Here is a 23,525-nt window from a genome sequence, read left to right as displayed (position 1 = left end):
GTGTAAAGAGAAACAAAATACACCAGAGGTAATTTATATAATTTACTGATTGGGAAGATTGGGAACCACCCCAATTCCAAGCAAGGAGATGAAGGTGTGTGGAGGTTTGACTGGACTTTGATCCGTGTGGCTAAGATTCTGAAACTTAGTTGTGTTCTAAGAAAAAATAAGGCCCTAGATCTTCAAGGATCTAGAAAGGGGGGCAGAGGCACCAAAACAAGAATTGGGTAACATCTGTCTAATGTAACCAGGGAGATGGAAGAGTTCACTGAAACGCATACTGTGCTCTGCTGTGGAGCAGACTTTACCCAGACCTGGGTGTGAAATCCCCTGAAACTTGGGTGTCCAATCAAATTCTCTCATTCCAATCAAGAGCAGCTCACTCAGTCTTCTGAGAGAGCTCTGCCATATCAGGACCCAGGCTGAGGGAGTCCCGTAGAAGTAGGCACGAGGAGGGGAAAACGGCCTGTGGGCATTCTAGGATTTCCAGTGCCCCAGAGTTTGAGAAAGGAGTGGCCTAACACTCAGGGACCTCTCACAGAGGGTCTAGCCAGCTCTGGCAGCAATCAATCTCAGCTCTATAAGTAGGGGGCCACCCGAGAAGGTGCGGTTCCTCAAATCATCTATGGCCCCTGGCTCTGAGAAGGGGAGTGAAGGTGGTAGATATCACAGTGCTCAGGCCCAAGTGTCGTCATGTGTCCCGTCCTCATACAGAGCCGTAGGGGAAAGAAGCAAGCTCAGCAGAACTACGTCCCTGCCACCAACAGGCAGTGAGCTCTGAGGAGCTCCCCTTTCATCACCCTCCCCCGAGAAGGAAGACGCAGCAGAAAGCTATTTCTGTAGAGTGCTTTATATACCAAAGCTCAAACAAGAGATTGGAGACCTGGGAAACTGAATCACGGAAGAGAGATTCCAGCCCTGCCCTCACATCCTCGCCTCCAGGCAAGCCTCACCAAACACACCTTGGACCTTCCAAATGCCAGGTTTCCCAGTGTGGTCCCTCCTGGTCTACAGAACTCAGCTCCTTCTGGGCCTCACGGTTGGGGAGTACCTTTATCAGAAGAGAATGAAGGAAACCTCCATCATCAGTCCCACCCCTCCGGCCAGCTCAGTCTGTGGCCTCCATCTTGGTCCCCCGGGGCACCAGGAAGATGGCCCCATCAGCAGCCTGGTGCAGCGCATACTCTTCAGGGGAGTAGCTGTTGCCTGCCTCATCCCGCAGGTGCTGGAAAATGTCACGATACAGCTCCGTCAGCTGTTGGCGCATGACCTCCAGGGTCCGGTCGGCCTCGCCTCGGGCCCGGAGGAGCTGCTCCCGCTCACTGCCCAGCCGCTCCAGTTCCCGCTCCAGCTGCACGATGGTCTCCAGCTTTCTCTTGCGACAGTTCTGGGCGGCCACCTTGTTCTTGCCCCGCCTTCGGATGTCCCGGACTAGTGCCAGCTGGCTCTCCGTCAGCGGGTACCGCGCCAACAGCTCGTTGAAGTCATCTACTGGCAAGTTGACAATCTTGTCCGTAGGGAAGGGGATCTTCATGGCCAGGGCCCGACGCTCATCCCGACTCCCCGCCTCCCCCCGTGCAGTGGGCTTGGCCCGCACGGGGCCCGAGGAGGGCTCTAAGACTAAGGGGGTCTCGGCAGGTGGCAAGGCATAGTTGGGGTGGGCCAAGGAGCTGGGCATTAGTGAGTAGGGGTACTCCACTGGGTACATCTCTACGTACTCGCTGCGACGCCGACCAGCCTCCGTCCCCTCCAGCTCAAGAGATTCAGCGTCACTATAGTTGAGGGATAATCCTGAGTCGGATTCTGGGTCTTCTTGGGGCTTGGATGGCCCCGCTGACAACCCAATGTCCAGGAGGGCCAAGGGGTCTGGGAGGGGGTCACTGAGCAGGCCCGAGAGGGTCAGTGGCTTGGAGGCTGGTACGGTCATGTTGCCATAGGAGTATGGGGGGTCTGGGACATGAGATGTGGGTGCTGGGAGCTCATAAGGTGGTGAAGAAAGGGGAAAGCCAGCCTCCGGGTGGATTGAGCAGGGGCAGTAACTTGGAGGCGGCGGGGGCCCAGGGTATGGGGCTGGGGGCTCGAAGGATGGCTCACTTGGAGCGTTTAGGCCCTGCAAGAAAAGACACCAAAAGGTTTGGAGACAGGCTGAGGAAGAAAAGAAACCAGCTCTCTCTCAGAACCAAGCTGGGTCCCGCTGAAAGACCCAGTGAGATAATCACAAGGGAAGAGAACAGAGAACGGTGCTGAGTATCATTGAAAGCTTCTGGCAAAGTTGTGATACAGTTCGTTCACGAGGAAAGCGGCTTAAACAAGAAGTCACGCAACAATTATGGAATCCCCTCCTCTTCAGGAGAAGTTCTTACTGTATTGAAATGGCTCATGTCCCTTTATTTCCTTCAGGAAGACAAGGAGTGTCTCCAGGATGACCCTCGGAACCCTTTTCCTGCTGCCGCTATCTAGGGTCAAAGGGTCAAGTTCAGACCCTGGCCATGCCCTGGGTGTCCAGCAGAGGGAGCTGCTGTGTGGGAAGAGGGCTTAGGGCAGATCCTGAGGGCCCAGGCATGGTGGCAGGGAAGAGAAGGGAGTGGGCACAGAGCCAGGTCTGGGGCTGAGAGTTACCTTGGGGAGCCGGCACAAGCTCTGCCCTCTCCCCTTCAGTCCCTCTGTCCCTGCCCAGGTGCAGAGAAGAGGAGAGAACGTGCTGGAAAAGGGCCCCCAACCCACATCGGGGAGCCACCCTGCTCCAGCCCAGCTGGGGACAAAGGCATCATTGTTAGGCCAACAGACACCCCTTTGTCCAACTAGCAGGAGGAGAGGACCCCGGCATAGTCTGACCCCCCTTCCCAAGGTCAGAACTACAGCTCTGCTAACCTGAGGGAAAGGGGCCCCCCGCTGCTGAGGGCAGGGGGAGGAAATGAGGGAAGAAGATGGGCAGGATTGGAGGAGGTCAGAACAGAAGAAGGTGAGGAAGGGAAGGCGGGACAGGAGGTGGGGCAGAGAGACGTAAGCAGAGTGAATGCCAAGAGAGCTTACACCCCCAATCAGATCCTTCCTTCCCCACCACTCCTATCTCCTAATCATCCACACTCCCTCCCCCTCAACGCTCTGGTCTTCCAACCAGATCGCCCTCTGACTCCAGCCCTTCCTTTTACAGTGCCTGGAACATTTCCATCTTGAGACCCTGGGCTCTGCTTGCTCCAGCCCCCCGCCTCAGTCCCAGCCAGACTCCCTGTTTCTCTGCTTTTCCCTCCCCCCACCCCTGCCCCCTAACCTCACTCACCTGCAGCTCAGTGATGGACATGATCTCTTGCCAAGTCAATTCCATCTCACCCAGCTCCAGAGTAGGCAACTGTGTCACCCTGTTCCTGCTCTGCTGGGGAGGACACGGGGGCATCCTACTGGGCCAGGGCCTGGTCCAAGGTCCCGAAAGCCCAAATGGTCCCAGCAATCTGTGTGAAAGGAGAAACAGGAGTTAGGGCCTCTCCTGCCACAGGTCAGCAATTTTGTCCTCCTCCAAGGAGAGGCTCCCTCCAGCTTCACCTGAGGGAAGGAGATGCCTCATTCCCCGCTCCACCCCACCCCCATTCATGCTATACTCATCGGACAAACTCCTTAAGCTAGGAAGCCTTTTTCTGCCATGTTGTCTCTATCTCACCTGCTATGGCTGTAGGCAGTTCCTTTGGGAGCACAGTAGGTTTTTATCTTCGTTTCAGACAAGATGCCTTCTCTTTCCCCTACTTCTTACTCCTCAAAACTGTATCACTGGCCAGGACAAAAGTCACATCATCCAGTGTTTTTTATTTTTCCTGTTTCCTGCAGCAACATCAAGGATCACTCCTGCTCTCCTCCTCTGCCCTCACTTTTAGGATCTCAGTCTTTTCTTTCCAAGATGAGAGCGAGTGCTTGGGGATCCCCAAGGAGTGTGTTGTGGGAAGAGCCAAGCAGACAGCCCCTCCCCTTCTCTAAGATATGGCCCAGGCCTGGTGACTGATAGCAGCCCTGCCCTCTCCTCCTATCCAGGCCCTGGGCTCCCCTGCCTGGGCCAGATAAGAGGTTTATCAGCAGCAGGCAGCAGAGGAGGAATGGTCTCTGGAGACACTGGACCTCTGCCCTGTGTCCCACAGGGTCATCTTGGCTATACACCACTCCACACAACCAGGGGTCTTTTCTCTCCTAAGGTCATATAATAACCACAGCAAAGACTTATTTGGCATTTGTGGAGAACCGAGCTGGTGGTGTATAAGCACTCGTTTATGAGATTGATTTCCACAGAGATCCTGTAAGTTCCATTCAGAAGTTGAGACTCAAGCTGATAAATAGCAGAGTCAGGTCTGGTAACTAGAGTTGCCGACTCTACTAGCCTATCCCACCTTCCAGGCGCCTTCCCAGTCCTGCTCCCATGTCTCCATACGCCGAGACTCTATTGGCGGTCGACATCAATCAACTCTTTCTGTGGAATCTCAGACTCTTTTTTTTTTTTTTTAATTTATTTTTGGCTGCATTGGGTCTTCGTTGCTGCACATGGGCTTTCTTTAGTTGCGGCGAAGGGGGGCTACTCTTCGTTGCAGTGCGCGGGCTTCTCACTGCAGTGACTTCTCTTGTTGCGGAGCACAGGCTCTAGGCGCACGGGCTTCAGTAGTTGTGGCTCACGGGATTAGTTGCTCCGCAGCATGTGGGATCTTCCCTGACCAGGGTTCGAACCCACGTCCCCTGCATTGGCAGGTGGATTCTTAACCACTGCGCCACCAGGGAAGTCCTGAATCTCAGTCTCTTTTCTCTTCTAAGGAATATTTCTTTAGAGGCTTGAATACACACTTCCCTCCAGCCCCTTTTCTTTGGATCTGGGCTCTAGCTGCAGCTCTGCCACAGAGCAGCAGCATGATGTTGGGCAAGCCATCACATTTCTCTGAGCCTCTGTTTCCTCATTTGTAAAACCAGGGAGTGAGACAAATTGAACTTGGAGGTCCCTCTCTGCTTGGATAGCTCAACATTCTCAGCAACCCCTCACCCCACCTTCATCTTCTCCTCTCTGTCAGCCTCTCTCCTCATCCCACCTCCCTATTCCCTGACACCCATCTCACCCTCATCTGTTCTCCCTGCCTTCGGCAAGAGACTTCAAGTAGATGTGGCAGGGGCCTCCTGATCTCTTAGGGCCAGACACCACACCCTACCTTTGCCATGTAAGTGAAGGCAGGCAGGCTGGGTGGGTGAGGGAGACTTATAGAAGGACAGAGCATAGGACTGGATGACCTTAGATCACCACAAGGTTGGCCTATCACAGCTATTTAATGTGGGATCCACTCTTTGACTCACCACAAAACTGGTGAGAACTTTAAATTGTCCTTTCGAAGGAGGATCTCCCCTAGCCCCTGCCCCCTAACCCTAACCCTTGTTATATTGCCATCCCCAGAGCTGGGAGTTGGTATAGGCACAGGCCCTTGGCAAGTGGGCAGAGGGTGGGGTGTTTATGTCTGTCCAGGATGCCATTTCAACACCGGAACCCCACCTTCCCCCACCCAGGTTCTGGCGGAAATTGCCCAAAGGCAAAGTGAATGGAGAAGGGGTTTAGGGGGCAGGGACAATGACTCTTGCCTCACAGTCCTTCACACACACACACACACACACACACACACACACACACACACACACATCCCGTTTTGTCTCTCATAGTTTCCCGGATCTGACTCTTGTGTGCAGTACAAAGATCCTGCCCTAGGAGGCAGGAGACCAGGTTCTCTGGCCTTCCAGATGCATGATTTGGGGCAAATCGCTTCTTATTCAGACTCTCCTATTAAATGGGGACAGACTTGGAGAACCTCCTTGCAGTAGATTGCATCTGCCTCAGGCAGTCACAAACTTTATTGTGGCCTGCATTCACCTGGGGTGCTTGTGAAAATACAGAATTCTGAAAGCCACCCTGGACCTATCGAATTGAATTCATAGGCGCAGGTACCCAGCAATCAGCATTTTAACAAGTGGCCTGGTGTTTTTGATGCCAGAGGCCCACCCTACTTTGAAAACTACTAAACTGGTCCAACCATATGGACTTAAAAGAATGCAAAGCCAGAAGAGCACCTGGCAAGTAATCGCCAGACTTCTCCTAGCTTCACACTCTTGATCCAGGCAAGGCTGGGTTCTAGGCTGCCCTAGTCTCTGAGACTAGATATCAGCCCCTCCTCATAAAGACCAGGAATTTAATCTTCCCCTCACCCTGGGACAAGGAAATGAGAATCCAGAAGGGCTGCTGGGGGAGGCGGGAGGTTAGGAAAGAGGCAGTTAAGGAGAACCTCAGGATCAAATCCAACCAGCTCTCTGGTGCAGTGGCAAGTTTGCACCAGGCCAAAAAGGTGTAGTCTGTTTTTTCCCTAGACACTCAGAGATGGGTGGTGGGAACAAGCAAGGTCTATACAACAAGCAAGGTCTATACAACAAGCAAGGTCAAGAAGTCTACCTTCAACAGGTCTTAGGAGTCTACCTTCCTGAAGACGGGCCAGGGGGCTGGCAGCCAGAGGTATAGCTCAGGAAGGAGGGTATAGTCAGAATTGGATCAAATAGAACATCACAGAGGGTACAGAAGCTGGAGAGATACTGGGAAAGTGGAACATGCCTCCCTGTGTCCCTTTTCTTTTACAACAGACGGTTCCCACTTTCCAGTTTAGCCCACACTTTGAGGTCACACAGGCATCTCGCTCCCCAACATTGCACATCAGGTAGGACGGACACCACCTCCAGGGACTAAAACCCACCCTCTTTACTCTCATCCTGATGGGATTACCCAGAAAGAACTTATCACAATCCCTGAGCACACACAGAATGACATGGAGCTTTATGTTTCAGGACACAGAATGAGGACCATCTGGGGAGGGATGCTGGGGAAATGAAGGTATTTGGCCTCATCTGCAGCCCAGGGCTCTAACCCCTTGACAAGGGGGAGAGACAGAGAAAGGGCTCACCTCTGGGACCCTGTTGTTGTTGTTTTTCTGGGACCGTGTTCTGAGGCTTATTAAACAACCCCTCCTCTCCAGGTGTCAATAGAGGCAGGGAAAGGATGGGGAGGGATCAATAAAACTTGGGGTGTGGTGTGGCAGATGAGCAGCCTATTTAGAAAGATTAGGAAGAATGCCCAAGGAGGGAGAGGCACACAGAAGTGAGAGAAAGAAATAGAATGGAGGGAAAAGGGGCTGGGGGGAGAGGTGGGGAGGGAGAGTGAGTGGGGTAGGGGGGGGGAGATTTGATCACAGTAAGATTCAGTCTCCTGGGGGCATACATGACTCAAACAGGTGCATGGGAACAAGGGAGAGAGGGACAAGCTTCTGCCATCCTGTCACTTGGTCACTAGACCCCCAACTCCAGTCCTTCGGGGGCCAGTGACTAGAGAATCTCAGCCCCAGCAGATGTGATACCTGACCTCTTCTCTTCCACTGTTTCCCAGCCCTCTACCTCCCAAGCTGCCAAGATTTCCAGTCAGAAGAAACTATGCTGGGGTGGGATGCCTTCCTCTCCCTTCCAGTTCCAGCTGATCCCTACTGCCCTAGGCCCAGAGAAGAGAACGGGCAAAGGGAGGCAAGAACTCAGCACCCCCTACCCCTAGCAGCCCATCCTGCTACAACGACACTACCCAGCAATCCAGGCATCCACTGTCTCGGATTCTTCAGCTTTCCCCAAACCTCCCAGATGGCTGGACAGGGCAGCGGGATAGACTGGAGTAGGGGAAAGGATGGTACCATATACCTGAGAGTCTATTGGCTGCCCCAGAGCAGCCAGCCTGCTGAAGGGTTACTCAGTGTCACTCCCCAGCCCCTCAGGCGTGCCTCAGGGGACCACTATCTGGTCCCCATCCATAGCCTTTCACCCCAAGAATCCCAGAGGGCTCAAGAAGCCATCTAGGTCTTCTCCCAGAGAAATTCCCAAAGATGTCAAATTCCCAAACCAGGGGCAGCCTGGAAAGGTCTGAGATCTCCTAGGAATGCACGGCAAGTTGCTTATTTTCTCCCGCTGCCTCCTTCACCTCCCCAGCTTGCCCCTGGATTCCCCTGGAATCCTCCTCCCACCCTGCCCCTCAGGCACCTGTGGCAGGGTCCAAGCAGGGTGAGGAGAGAGATGTGGCTCCGGGTGCTGTCTCTGGGGAGGCTGGGCCTGGGCTGACACCTTCTGGGTGAGGATCCCTGCTACCTCTGAGAACCGGGGAGGGCCGTGCCCTGCCCCCAGGCCATCGCTGAGCGCCCAGAGTGTAGGCTCGGGCCGAGTGAGGGGACCTCAGGGGCCGGCACACCAGCCTCCTCTCTGAAGCCCTCAGCCTGAGTTCTCCGTCCTGCCTCCAACCCTCCCCTTTCCCCGTGGCCCTCCTCTCCTCCTGCCCCTTCTGGCCAAGAGAGGAAACTTGAGCCCGGTGTGGTTTCTGCCCACACCCCGCCCCCACCTTGCTCCCAGCCAGCGGGGGCACACATGGCTCCAAGCCTCTCCCAGCCCTCCTTTTGAGCCCAGGAGTCCAGCCAGCTCTGTGTTTCTCCCATGCATCTGATGGATTCCAACCTGATGATCCGTGGCAGAGTGACCTCTAGACTTCATACAAGTTGTAACCTCCTTCCCTTTGCCCCCTTGACTCTCTTAGGGACAGGGAAACTGAGTCCTGGCAAGGTGGAGGGCAGCTGAAGAAAAGGACCAGATGTCTAGCATCCCAGCTGTTAGGCAGGTGGGCATTCAGGGCAGTGCTTTTATTTCAGGAAAGCCTGGGTTCTGGGCAAGGGGTAGGGGAGCTTTTGGGGGGAGGAGGGGCCAGCTGCTTTGATGTGTCCTTTCACCTGTAGCCTTCTCCCCTCCCCCTGCAGCCTCAGATGTCCTAGGACAAAGGCCTCTTTCTTGGACAGGTTTGTTGTCAGTGTGTGAGGGGAGTTGGGGGTGGGGGAGGCTCCCGGCAGGGACATTATTCACCTCCCTTAAAGGGGACCCTAGATGCCCTCTGTCCTTTCTTCCAGGCAAGGCACCCCAGCCACATGGCAGCCACATACACTGGACAGACCAGGACACGTGTGTAGGATATCAGGTCCATCCCCCAGCACCCACGGCAGCCCTGGGGCAGGCCAGTAAGTACACCCCAGAAGTCACTCATTCATCCATTTGCCTCAAACTCACAACCCAAGTCCCAAGCCAAACAGATCTCTCTCCAGAGACTAGGAGAAAAGTCTTGCTTCCTCCTAGCTTTTAGTGGTTTTCAGCTCTAAGGAAAGTCCTTCCTATGTCTAGCTTCACTCCTTATAGCTGCAGCTTACACCTTTTTTCTATTTTTTCTTCTTATGATGTTCAAGTTAAATTGGAAACAGTTAAAGACTGGGGAGGCAGGCAGGTGCCACCCTAAGGCAGAGCTGGCATTCAGCCAGCATTCTCTTATAGGGTTGCGTTCACTATTAAAATAATGAAAATATTCTGTCCCCGTTGGTGAAGAATAGCTTCTGGGAGTCTTCCAAGTGTTCCCCACCATTCCACCACTATGTCAGCCACCCCGGTTCTCTCTCAGGACCACCCCACAACCCAATAACCCAACCAAGCAACTCAAGAGGCAATGGGATACCCGCCTCTTTGCAGCCTCCTTGCAGCCTGTGTGTGTGGGTTTGATCAACACCCATGCCAAACCCATGGTTCAATGTTTTGAATTCCATCCCCATCCCAGGAGATCATAATTCTACAGGCATGATCTGTGTAGGGCAGGAGGTGACCCCTGGCTTCATTACATGTTACAAGCGGGTTCAGAATCTCTTGATGGCCTGGGTATGAATCTGGGTCACATACATGAGCATTCAGATAGCTTTCTCATTTATATACTTATTTGGGCCCCTCAGCGAGGATGAGGGGTGGAGATAGTCACACTTGTGACTGATTCAGTAATGATATCAGGCTACTGCTAGTGAACAAACATTTACTGAATGAAAGCTACCAGTTCAGGACGCTATTTGTGGCATTGCAGATACAACTATGGATAACACAAGCTGTCCAATGAATGAATGGATATTTACTGAGTGTCTACTCATTCATTCATTCATTCATTCATTCAACAAATATTTATTGTGTATCTACCACGTTTCCCACTCCAGGAACACAAAGATGAATAAGACAGGGTCTGTGTCCTCATTAACAGCCTAGGCAGGGAATTACAGTAATAAAGGTCTATATAGTGTGCTATGGAGCTGAACTGCTGCTGGTGAAATTCAGAGCCGGCTTCACAGAGGAGACGACAATTGAGCTGGGCTGTGGAGAATGACTCAGGGTTTACCAGGAAAAGAAGGGGAGAAGGGTGTTCCAAGCAAAGGTGTGAAGACATAGGGGCATCAAACACAGAGGAGTACTTTGGGTTTCCTAGAATGGGGTGTGGGGTAGGAAGTAGTAAAAGATAAGCCTGGGAAATTTGACTGGGGCTAGATAGTAAAGTCTTGAAAGTTAAACTAGGGAGGTTGTATTTCATCCCTTGTGCGGGTCATAGATGTGTTTGAAGCAGTTTACTTGTTTGCGGGGACAGACATGGTCGTGCAGGCTGAGCTAAGTGAACAGACAGCCTTCATTTAGGCGACGGGCCAGGGTGTCTCTCCCACCTCACCCCACTCCCCTCCTATAGGAAGAGTCTGTTACTGCGGTTCCCAGGCTCTGTCCTGCCTCCAGAACACTCTTTATAGCCCTCAGGGGTGCGGATGATTCCTTTAGCTCCCTCCTCTCAGATTCCTGAGGTCCAGAGTCAACCTCCTTCTATCTTAAATCTCTTTTGCTTGATGTAAGATTAGCAGGGGATTAGGAGCCTGAATGGGTTGGATAGTGTCTGTGGCTGAGCAAGCCAGGATACCTAAGATTTTCCTATCCCTAAGATAGGATACCTAAGATTCTCCTGCTTCAGCAAAGGCAGCAGAGACAGAATATGGAGAAAAACATGACCACATATCTTTACTGTTATGCCATTCTCCATCTATGCTGCTCACGCACCCCCAAAAGGCTGGCTTGCACCCCCCGTCAATCCACCCCACCCTCACTCCAGCGCGTGTGCACACACCACCACCAGCATCAGGGCAAGCCACAAGCAATGTTGCCAAACACCCCACTGCGTTATGCAACCAGCTTCCCGAGTAGGGTGGGGTGGGTAGAGGTGGAACCTGGGGAGGGCCACAGGTCCCGGAGGAGCTGGCTGCCTAGCCTGCTTGCCTGCTGGGCTGACCGCAGTGGCCCCAGGGGGCGGGGGCAGGGCTGGCCCTTTTATCAGTGCCCTGCAGGGTTGCACCCGCCACCCCCTGGCTTCCTCTCTCAACAGACGGAAAGGGAGGCAGCCACAGGGTGCAAGGGAGGGCTGGGCGTTATCCTAGGCTGCAGAGCCCGGCGGTTACCCCGGATGGCTGGGGGAGGTGTTGGAGGGGGTCTGGGACCAGGGAATAGTGAGGCCCCTCTTACTAAAGTAAGAAAAGGGAGATATAAACTGAGGCCCAGATGGTGGAGACAGATCTCCTAAGCCATCCACTGGTTTTTCCTTGTGTTCTGGTTTGGGTGAGGATAGGATAAAAAAGTCTTTGAAGAGGTTCCTTTCCACAGATAAGAATTCTTAGAGGATTGACTCAGGAGTTGAGGACACTGAGCCCCACTCTCAGGCCAAAAGGGTCCAGAGAGTTGGGTAGGACTGAGGTTCCCAGACCTGGGCGACTATGAGTTATGCCCTGCTAGCAGAGCCCCGCACTGAATCCAATACAGATGAAGGCTGATAAACGAGTCCAGAATAGTCCAGAAGAAATAACCCCTGGAGCTTAATTCTAAATCTAGAGAGAACAGTAGATTGCATGGTGTAGAGTAGAATGAGGGAGGATCAGATCTTGAACCTTAAACCCTGGACTTGAGTCCCTGCATTCACGGGTTACGTGGCTTTGGGCAACTCAACCTTTCTGAGCTTTGCTTCCTCACCGGGGAAAATGGAGATAATGGAGTTTTGGAGAAGATAAAAGGAGTTTTGGGGAAGATAAAAGGAGATCAATAAGAAAGTGAGTCTGTTATTATTAGGAGATAGAAGCTTAGAAAGCTGGACGCCAGAGTGCCTCAGAACTGAGAACAGTCTATCTGGAAGCCAGACTCTGGTGGAGAGATACCTGGGACAGAACTGAAGCCAGTAGGCAGCCTGGTTCTGGGAGAGAACCAGGACCAGGATGCAGCGGTGTTTGGGGGGGAGGGGTGGTAGACTTCCAGGAACTAGCTCTGGGGCCATGGCTCTCCCACCCCAGCACTATTGGGCGGGGCCAGTTGTAGCCACACAATGGGCATAGTGCCAGCCTTATGGGCTTCAGTCACCTTCCAGGAACCCCAAAACCCCCACCCCCACCCCACCCTGTTGCAATCCTCTGCAGTGGGCGGAGCTGCCTAGGAAGTCCCACCCTCTGCTCCTTAGAGGATGGAAGGCTTGATGCCTGACTATTTATTTCCTCCTTTAAACAGGCATCCTGCTCATTCCAGCCTCCTATCTTTGCTCCTCCTGCTCCCTTGCACCAGAATGCTCTCCTTGGCCCTTTTTACCAACCAGGGGCAGTGTAGAGTGGAAAAGAGATCTGGGTTTGAGTCTCAGCTCACACTTAGCAGTGTGGACTTGGGCAAATTATATAGCTTCCTTGAGCCTCGGTTTCCCCGTGGTAACTGGGGAGAACAGAGCTTCTTGTTAGGGATCACATGAGACGATGTACATATAGTGCTTATACACAAAGGACATTAATGTTGGATCCCTTCCTCTGATCTACTCTCCAAGACCCAGCTCAGTTCAAGTTCTGTCTCCACAACATTTTCTCTGGCTACCTCAACACTTACACATATTTCTCTTGTCTAACTCCTTTTGCAATTATTATATGTACCAGAGAATTAATAACCTCGTTTAAATATTTTCTTTTCTGGGACTTCCCTGGTGGCACAGTGGTTAAGAATCCGCCTGCCAGGGCTTCCCTGGTGGCGCAGTGGTTGAGAATCTGCCTGCCAATGCAGGGGACACGGGTTCGAGCCCTGGTCTGGGAAGATCCCACGTGCCGCGGAGCAGCTGGGCCTGTGAGCCACAACTACTGAGCCTGCGCGTCTGGAGCCTGTGCTCCGCAACAGGAGAGGCCGCGACAGTGAGAGGCCCGCGCACCGCGATGAAGAGTGGCCCCCGCTTGCCACAACTAGAGAAAGCCCTCGCACAGAAACGAAGACCCAACACAGCCATAAATAAATAAGTAAACAAATACTTTAAAAAATAATGACTCCCTTCTTTATAAAACAAAAACGAAAACGAAAAAACCCTAAAGCCACTATTGGAAAAAAAAAAAAAAAAGAATCCGCCTGCCAACGCAGGGGACATGGGTTTGAGCCCTGGTCCGGGAAGATCCCACATGCCCCAGAGCAACTAAGTCCGTGCACCACAACTACTGAGCCTGCGCTCTAGAGCCCACGGGCCACAACTACTGAGCCCACATGCCACCACACCACAACGAAGAGTGGCTCCTGCTCACCGCAACTAGAGAAAGTCTGCACGCAGCAATGAACACCCAATGCAGCCAAATAAATAAAATAAAATATATAAATAAATTTATAAAAAAATTTTTTTCTTTTCCAGTTGAACCATATGATTCTGTGTTTTGTTATATTATCTTGTAATAGTGATGACATAAACAGTATTATACAAAACTTTTCACGAGCATCGTAGTTTAATGGTGAAGAGCACAAGTTTTAGAATCAGAAATGCCTGCATTCAAATCTTGGCTCTGACAGTCACTTTGAGATCTCAAGCAAATTCTTTAATCTCTCTGAGCCTAATTCTACCCATCTGTAATTTAGGGATAATAACAATACTTACCTTACATGTTATTGTGAGAAGTTAACAACTGAGTATGTATGTTTAATTTAGTGATTCAGTGTCTGGGATATAGTAAGCACTATTAAATGGCACATATATGGTACATCTATTATTATCAAATAAATATTAAATATATTAAATTAACTTATTGTTAACTAATAGGTAAATTTCTTGTGAGGGGTTGCATTTTATGTTTTGTCTTTTTTATATATACCTCAAGGTGTCTAGTTCTGAGTACAATATACTGTCACTCACTCAACAAATATTTATAGAGTATTTAACAGATTGCTAAATTTGGAGGATACCAAGATGACTAAAGAGTGAGCTTTGGGACTCCCTGGTGGTCCAGTGGTTAAGAATCTGCCTTCCAATGCAAGGGACACGGGTTCGATCCCTGGTTGGGGAACTAAGATCCCACATGCCGGGGCGGGAGCAGCTAAGCCCGCGTGCCACAACTACCGAGCTTGCGCGCCTCATCGAGAGGGCCCACGCAGTTCAAAATACAGAGCCCGCGCACTCTGGAGCCCGCGCCACACCTAGGGAGAAACCCGAGCAGACCAGTTGCTGTAAGGAAAAGATCCCGCATGCCTCAACAAAGATCCCCTATGCCGCAACTAAGACCCGACGCAGCCAAATAATAATAATAATGGGGAAAATAAATAAGTAAAATAAATGCCACACCAACTAAAATGAATAAAGTGCTAAATTGGTTCAAATAAATAATACTGAAAAAAAAAAAGAGTGAGCCTTGCCTTTGGGCAGAGACACATGTATAAACATGTGATGTGATATGAGAATGGATAAGTTACATTCGGGGAAACAGAGGAAAAGGAGCCACTAACTTTCTCAATGAAGGCCTCAGGGAGGAGGTAACCTTTCAACTAGTCTTGAAAAAAGAAGAATCTGAATTTTCTAGGGAGAAAAGTGGGGGACAGAATTCTGGGAAGAAGAAACAATATGTGTAAATACATAGCTGTGGGGGAAAAGTCTATAAAGGTTTGATCAGTTACAGAGTCTGGAAGTCCAGGGGTCTAAAAGGAGGTTTGGGTGGAGGGGAAGTTTTCCACACTTTCCTGGGACAGTAGGGTAGGTCATGGTGACCAGGTTCAGGGCCCACTCCCTGCGAGGAGTCTAGTTGCCTATCAAAGTTCTCAGATAGTCCTCTCCTTCCGAGGACCCTGGGGCAGGTTGGTCTGGCCTCCCCTGGGAAGACTCAGAGGGCTTTCCTGAGGTGCTTCCAGTCTCTTGGAGTGACCATCTGGGCCAAACCAACAAGAAGGGAGCATCCTGGGGTTGTCTTCACTGTGTGAGCCCGGGTCCCTTTGATTCCCCAAGTCTCATGTATGGTGATGGAGAGCCAGGATGAGGGTTGTCTAATTTGCTCAGTGTGTCTGGGCCACTTCCCAGATTCTCTGGTGTTGCAAGTTCTTCCCATGAAGGCTGTCTCCACACCAGGGCCTCCCACTCTCCCTGGTTCTTGTCTGTGCTCTTTCTGGTTGCAGCTGAAACCACATTCCTAGCCTGGCTGCTGCTGTCTCTGGCCTTGTTTTCCCCAAAGAGATCATTTGCCAGAGAATGAGACACCCACGGGGAGGAAGGTCAAGGGCTCCTGGGCCACATCATCCCCCAAATATCAGCTTCCCTTTTCCAGAATGGAGAGAGAGAAAAAGAGAGATCCATCTGAGGACTGATGGAGAGGCTCTCAGTCATCCAGACAGGAAATGAAAAGCAGACTTCATTGCTTCTCTCTCTCTGGTGGGAGGAGAGATGGAAAGAAGGAAGAAGGGAAAACCAAGGGTTGGAAAAGAAGAGTGAGCTGGAGCAATTCAATCCAGATAAAATCCTCTGAAACTGAAAGTACCTATTCCCTTGTGGTCCAGTGTTTAGGACTCGGCACTTTCACTGCCGGGGTCAGGGTTTGAACTAAGATCCTGCAAGCTGTGAGGCATGGCCAAAAAAACCCATCCTCTGTTTACTATCTGCCTTTCCTTCTCATACCCTAACACCCCTCCTCCCATCCTAATACCCTCCTGCCTCAAGGACCTCTAAACCATTTGTACTATTTTTAATTTTATTTTTAAAATAATCCATCCACTCCCCTTCATATCCAGAACTATAAACTTGTAGACACTGTAAACTTCCTTGCCCCTCTCCGTCTCCACTGAACTTTCCTGGAAAGCAAAACAAAACATAACAAAACAAAACATTTCTGGTTAAGTCTAACAATTCAGCTTCTCCACATCTATACCTGGGCAGCTAAATATTGATGGAGGAAATCTCAGAATCTTGCTGACTAGTATACTTCAAATTTATGCCCCCCAAACTCAACATTGCCAAATAATTCTATAGTTCCCTAGTAAATTCTTTTTTCTACTCTGCTCAATAACTATTTCACACTTTCTCTCTTCTAAAATCTCCAACACCCCCTCCACTTCCCTCTCAGCAGATGACCTTGCCCATATTTCATTGATAAAATAGATGCAGTTAGATGAGACTGCCCTATCTTTCCAATACCAAATCTACCAGCTTACTTGCATCTACATGCTTGACCTTCTACCTTATTAAGATGAAAGAAGTATCCCTGTTCCTAAGCCATCCCCTCTCAGCCCTGTGAAGAGCTGAGAAAATTAGATTCCTCTGAGTTCATAACTAACATTCAATTCTGCACCACAGCAAAGTGCTGCCGACTGCATGGATTCCGTCATGAGGAAGAATGATAAAGTAATTCAGAGGTACGGCTGAATCACAAGGTGGCAGTCTTAAGAGTTCATCCAGGTAGAACTCCCCACCCATTCCCTTGGATGAAAACAGCAGCTATATAAACCCAGGAAGCTTCCTCTTTGCGTCTTAAGTTTCATCATAGCTGTATGTTGGGGAGACACTTCCTACACCTCTGAGACAAAGCCAGACTGTTAGGTCAGAAAGATGCTACCTTCTTCTGTTGTCTCCTTAAGACCTGCTTCACTGCCAGGGAGTGCGCCACTGAGCACACAAGACTTGAGGGAGGCGTCCTCACCAGTCATCCTGTAGAGGGCATGTGCCCACATCTCCAGGCCATAAGCTGTAGCTGCCGACACTGCTGTCTGTGGTTACCGCTGTTTGTGCTGTTTCCCATTCTGCAGCGGCTGGGGTAGAAGCAATCTATGATTGCTTTGGCAAGAGGCAGAGCAAGCCCTGGTCTAGGAGTTAGAGAGCTCAGCTAATAGAACTGCATTCATCTCCTTTGTTTTTTGTTTTTTTTTTTTGTTTTTGGCTGCACGAGGCTTGAGAGATCTTAGTTCCCCAACGAGGGATTGAACCCGGGCCATGGCAGTGAAAGCGCCGAGTCCTAACCACTGGACCACCAGGGAATTCCCTTATTTGTTTATTTAAAAATTTTTTAAATTTATTTATTTTTATTGCGTACAGTTCCCTGTGCTATACAGGACGTCCTTGTTGGTTATCTATTTTATATAGAGTAGTGTGTATATGCTAATCCCAAACTCCTAATTTATCCCTTCCCCCACTCCTTTCCGCTTTGGTAACCATAAGTTTGTTTTCTATGTCTCTCGGTCTATTTCTGTTTTGTACATAAGTTCATTTATATCATTTTTTTTTAAGATTCCACCTATAAGCAATATCATATATTTGTCTTTCTCGGTCTGATTTACTTCACTTAGTATGATAATCTCTAGGTCCATCCATGTCGCTGCAATGGCATTATTTCATCCTTTTTTATGGCTGAGTAATATTGCATTGTATTTATATACCACATCTTTTATTATTATTATTATTATTATTATTATTATTATTATTATTATTTTGGTTGTGTTGGGTCTTTGTTGCTGCACGTGGGCTTTCTCTAGTTGCGGTGAGCGGGGGCTACTCTGTTGCGGTGCACGGGCTTCTCATCGCAGTGGCTTCTCTTGTTGGGGAGCACGGGCTCTAGGCATGCAGGCTTCAGTAGTTGTGGCGCACGGGCTTAATTGCTCCGCGGCATGTGGGATCTTCCCGGACCAGAGTTTGAACCCATGTCCCCTGCATTGGCAGGCGGATTCTTATCCGCTGCGCCACCAGGGAAGCCCTATACCACATCTTTTTTATCCATTTATCTGTCGATGGACATTTAGCTTGCTCCCATGTCTTGGCTTTTATAAATAGTGCTTCAATGAACATTGGGGTGCATGTATCTTTTATTATTATTATTATTATATATTTATTTATTTTTGGCTGCGTTGGGTCTTAGTTGCAGCACTCGGGCTCTTCGTCGTGGTGCGTGGACTCCTCTCTAGTTGTGGCTCGCGGGCTCTAGAGCGCAGGCTCAGTAGTTGTGGTGCACGGGCTTAGTTGCTCCGCAGCATGTGGGATCTTCCCAGACCAGGGATCGAACCCGTGTCCCCTGCACTGGCAGGCGGATTCTTAACCACTGCGCCACTAGGGAAGTAGAGGAGGGGAATTCTATGCAGACTATCTCCTTCTATGAAGACAAAGTACAATTCAAATGATTAGGTTTCAGCTTCAGTCAATCTTGTGAACTGTGTATGGCCCTAGGCAATTTGAATCACTTTTCTGAGTCTCTGGTTCCATTCTAGAATGGAAAAACAGAACAACAAAAACTCCTCTCACTATCTCTCTCTGAGGACATGAAATATGGTTCCTTCCACACTTAGGTTTATGTTAGAGTGACAAGAGACAGAAACATTGTTTTGTTTTGTTTTTTTCTTTTTCTTTAAGAGGATCCGAACCTCAGCGTGAATTCCCAGAAGCTGATTTTGGTCAATTAATTCATCTTGGGAGAGCCCACTTATGATGACTAAACTTAAAAGAGCATGATATATAAGCCATACAGTTCATTTACATAGTTCGACATAAAACTTACAGTAGACTAGGCAATTCTATTGACTGATCGAAATAGTTGACTATTTTGGAAGTCAAATATTATAATGAGAAGGTCATTTAGTGAACAAGTGATTCGAATTAGCTGGATAATTTTAATGGCTAATAGAACTGCATCCCTCACCTTTGTAAATATATAAGATATTCACTTGGCCAAACGGAATGCTCTTCCCTAAACATCGCAGGAGAAATAGTGACAAAAAAAAATTTTTTTTTTTTTGGTTGGAGAGGGAGAATTCTGTGCAGATTATCTCTCCCTTCTATGAAGACAAGGTTCAATTCAGTTGATTGGGTTTCAGCTCCAGCCAAGTTAATATAACTGATTCTGTTTATGTTCACTTCAGCCATTTTATTATAATTGATCGGGTTAGAGTCTGATTTTGTTAGGGCTTAAGCCATTTTACTTTAAGTGATTAGGCTGCTAGAGCTTTGGATATATTGATAGAATTATGCTTTCCTGAAACTACACCAGGTTATTTGCTCCTTAATAGGGCATTTTCCTACTGTTACTATTTTGCGTTCACTGCAAACTGAAGAAGTGCAATGGCTTCCTAGTCGGTCTTACTGCCTTTCATTTCTCCTCCAATCTTTCCCGCACACAGAGTTGTCAAATTAATCATCTTAAAATCTGTTCCATACAACCTACAAAATAGGAGAAAATACTTGCAACTCATATATCTGATAAGGGTCCAATATCCAGAATCTATAAAGAACTCTTAGAGCTCACCAACAAAAAGACAAACAATCCAATTAAAAAATGGGTAAATGTCTTGAATAGATATTTCTCTAAAGGTTATCCAAATGGCCAACAGGCACATGAAAATATGCTCAAATCATTAGTCATTAGGAAAACGCAAATCAAAACCACAATGAAACACCACTTCATGGACTTCCCTGGCAGTCCAGAGGTTAAGATTTCCAGCTTCCATTTCAGGGAGTGTGGGTTAGATCCCTGGTGGGGGGAACTAACATCCTGCAAGCCTCGCGGTGCTGGCTCCCCCCGCCCCCCAAAAAGTGGCCATAAAAAAAAGTGAGAGCACTTCTCCACAATGTGAGTGGTAGCACTCCAAATTGTGCAACATAGTGAAATTGCCCCCAGCCTCCTTTTCAGTTTTCATTTTCTCCATGACACTTATCACTACCTAACCTCCTATAGAGTTTACTTATTTCTTTGGTTATTGTCTGCTCCTGCTCCCCAACTAGAATGCAAGTTTCACGATACTTGTTTGTTTTGTATCCCAGAATGACAGGCTGGCCCACTGATGGCATTCAATAAATATTTGTTGAATGAGTGAATGAATAGAAAGAAACATTTACTCATGATTAGAGTCTTACTTTTTTAATGAATAAAATGGAATCATACCACATAAATTCCTCTGCAACTTTTTTTTTTCTTTTTTTTTTGAACTCACTGCTCGGCATCTGGGATCCCCCAACCAGGGATCGAATCCGCGCCTCCTGTAGTGGAAAGGCAGGGTCTTAACCACTGGACCACCAGGGAAGTCTCCCTCTGCAACTTATTTTTGTCATTTAACATGCCATTGCCATTTCTCCAGGTAAATGCAACAGCTTTAACATACTTTTTTATAAACTGCATATTATTCTACAGTCCAGGTGCACAATAATTTATTCAGCTATTCCCCTATTGATAGACAATAATTTTTTTTTACCATTATAAACAATGTTGCAATAAGTGTTCTTATGTATGTATCATTAGGTGCTGGCTGTGTTTTTAATTCTCTAGGAGAGGATGTGTCCACGTTTAATTTTAAAAGATATTGCCATAATACTTCCCAAGAGAGCATAACAGTCCCAACTCCCACAATCATCTGGTCGCACTATAGCAGCTACCTAAGTTTACACTCAAGTTGTTTCACAATCTGGTTACCTTTCCAGTTTCCTCTCCAGCCTCTTTCCTATATCTTTATTTGAATCCTCTGTCCCATGAAATCAATCCCTTAAAGATTTACACAACCGTGAAGACATTATATTAAGTGAAATAAGCCAGACACACAAGGACAAATATTATATGATTTCACTTACGTAAGGTACTAGAATAGTCAAATTCATAGAGACAGAAAGTAGAACAGTGGTTACCAAAGGCTGGGGAGGGGGAGGGAGAATGAAGAGTCATTGCTTATGGGTTCAGAGCTTCAGTTTGTGATAATAAAAAGTTCTGGAGATGGAGAGATGGTTGTGTAACAATATGAATATACTTAATGCCACTGAACTTTACACTTAAAAATGGTTAAAATGGCAAATTTTATGTTATTAATAAAAATAAATGAAAATATTTTAATTTATTTTACAATTTAAAAAGTGAAAAAAATTTTCTTACACATCCCAGCCTCTATCCCTTTGCTCATATCAAACCCTACCTATCATTCCATCAATGCATGAATGAATCAAGTCCTAACTCAACACCTCCTTTTCTCCTGAACTTTGACATCGCCACCCCCAAATCCCCAGGGACCACTTCCTTCTCAATAGCTGTGCCCCTTATTTGGCATTTAATCTAAACTCCCCTTTGATATTGCTAATTCTTCTTTATATTTTGCATTTTCACAAATATTCATTCCATTCAGTAAACACTGTTTGAGTATTTACGATTTGAGGGCTAGGTGCTAAGGAAATAAAATGAATGGGACAAAGCACTGCCCCAGATGGCAAGTCTGATGACTTAGATTGATGTATTACAACATGACTATGACCAGAGCCATGGATGGCAGCAAGGAGGAAGTGTCCAACTCCACCTGGGGATATCATGGAAGGCATCATGGGAGAGGATATTGATTGATTTTATCCTTTAAAAAATAGCTTATTTTTCTCCTTTTAAAATAACACCCACACATTTTAAAAAATTTATTTATTTATGTATTTATTTTTGGCTGCATTGGATCTTCATGTCTGCGCGCGGGCTTTCTCTAGTTGCGGCGAGTGGTGGCTACTCTTCATTGTGGTGCGAGGGCTTCCAGGGAATTCCCCAGCACCCACACATTTTAGGACACCTGGAAAACATGGAAAATTAGGCTTTCCTGGTGGCGCAGTGGTTAAGAGTCTGCCTGCCAGTGTAGGGAACATGGGTTCGAGCCCTGATCCGGGAAGATCCCACATGCCGCGGAGCAGCTAAGCCCGTGCGCCACAGCTACTGAGGCTGCGCTCTAGAGTCTGTGAGCCACAACTACTGACCCCACGCACCACAACTACTGAAGCCCGTGAGCCTAGACCCAGTGCTCCGCAACAAGAGAAGCCACCGCAATGAGAAGCCCTCGCACCTCAACGAAGAGTAGCCCCCGCTTGCCGCAACTAGAGAAAGCCGCGCGTGGCAATGAAGACCCAACGCAGCCAAAAATTAATTAATTAATTAATTAATTAAAAAAAAAGAAAATATGGAAACATTGAAAAAAGTCCTAGCATTTCAAAACAGCCACTGGTTACATTTTGGTGTATTTACTTCCAGTCTTCTCCACAATTTTTTTTTTTTAATTTTTATTAATTAATTTATATTTGGCTGTGTTGGGTCTTTGTTTCTGTGCGAGGGCTTTCTCCAGTTGCGGCAAGCGGGGGCCACTCTTCATCGCAGTGCGTGGGCCTCTCACTATCGCGGCCTCTCTTGTTGCGGAGCACAGGCTCCAGACGCGCAGGCTCAGTAGTTGTGGCTCACGGGTCTAGTTGCTCCGCGGCACGTGGGATCTTCCCAGACCAGGGCTCGAACCCGTGTCCCCTGCATTGGCAGGCAGATTCTCAACCACTGCGCCACCAGGGAAGCCCCCTCCACATATTTTTAATAAACTGTTTGTAACCATATATACATGATTTTATACTATGTGTGTATATAGAAAGAGTAAGGGTAGGGCAACATGCATTTTCCATTTGATTGGTTCTTAAAGGTTTTCCAGGTGAAGAGGAGAGGGAAGCAGGAAGAGCAATGGCCATAGAGTTCTGTTTTTTTTTTTTTTTTTTTGTATTTATTTATTTATTTTTGGCTGTGTTGGGTCTTTGTTTCTGTGCAAGGGCTTTCTCTAGTTGCGGCAAGTGGGGGCCACTCTTCATCGCGGTGCGCGGGCCTCTCACTGTCGCGGCCTCTCTTGTTGCGGAGCACAGGCTCCAGACGCGCAGGCTCAGTAGTTGTGGCTCACGGGCCTAGTTGCTCTGTGGCATGTGGGATCTTCCCAGACCAGGGCTCGAACCCGTGTCCCCTGCATTGGCAGGCAGATTCTCAACCACTGCGCCACCAAGGAAGCCCAACCATAGAGTTTTAACGCTAGGTAGGACCCAAAAAAACTCTGGTCTGAGCCTCCCCATTTTCCAAAAGTGGCAGCTGTAGTCCAGAGAGGGTACAAGGACTTTATTAAGGCAAAGTCACGACAAGAACTAATGTCTCCTATCCAGCCAGTTGTCTTCCCTCCACAGCACAGTTACTCAAGAGGCTGGAGAGCTAAGAATCAGCCATCTTCTGGAACAATGTCTGACTGTTAAAATTTGTCAGTTACTCCACAAAGAAAGAGGAGCCAACCCCCTCCCCCAAACCAACCACATCACATATTTTTCCTCCTCGTGGTCCCTATAGAACATCTGGCACTGGTATAGGGTACTTCAGGTAGGACTGGGATACAGGGAGGCTGTAACACAGATCAGAGGAGTGGATTGTGGGTAAGAACATGGTTTTAGAACCAGACCTCCTATGCCCAAATGTATAGCTGTCAATTAATAGTTGTATGGCCTAAGTAAATTATTTAACTGCTCTGAGCTCCACTTTTCTCATCTGTAAAATGGGAGTAATAACCATCTACTTCATAAGTTTTTTAAAAAATATATT

At 48.4% G+C, this 23,525-nt stretch overlaps 1 protein-coding gene across 2 annotated transcripts; it reads right to left on the bottom strand.

Annotated features, from left to right (window-relative positions):
• Nucleotides 1-29: 29 nt before the first annotated feature.
• Nucleotides 30-8,409, bottom strand: NFE2 (nuclear factor, erythroid 2). 2 transcript variants are annotated; one of them, XM_082420489.1, is made up of 3 exons: nt 8,068-8,409; nt 3,281-3,449; nt 30-2,110 (listed from the first exon to the last, which is right to left on the bottom strand). In XM_082420489.1, exons 2-3 carry the CDS (start codon nt 3,392-3,394, stop codon nt 1,109-1,111), a joined length of 1,116 nt encoding a protein of 371 aa, XP_082276615.1. In that variant the 5' UTR covers nt 3,395-3,449; nt 8,068-8,409; the 3' UTR covers nt 30-1,108. The 2 variants fall into 2 exon arrangements, with proteins under 2 accessions (XP_082276615.1, XP_082276616.1); XM_082420490.1 differs by lacking the exon at nt 8,068-8,409 and adding an exon at nt 3,656-7,850.
• Nucleotides 8,410-23,525: the final 15,116 nt, after the last annotated feature.

The sequence above is a fragment of the Balaenoptera physalus genome, assembly GCF_965194825.1.
Source record: "Balaenoptera physalus genome assembly, chromosome: 13".
NCBI classification, from domain to species: domain Eukaryota; kingdom Metazoa; phylum Chordata; class Mammalia; order Artiodactyla; family Balaenopteridae; genus Balaenoptera; species Balaenoptera physalus.
This window is presented reverse-complemented; position numbering and strand designations above follow the sequence as displayed.

Coding starts and splice junctions, on each gene's coding strand:
- NFE2 (XM_082420489.1), bottom strand. CDS start 3,394: ATGCCCCCGTGTCCTCCCCAGCAGAGCAGGAACAGGGTGACACAGTTG. Junction 2,111..3,280: donor TGTCCATCACTGAGCTGCAG/GTGAGTGAGGTT, acceptor CTTTTCTTGCAG/GGCCTAAACGCTCCAAGTGA.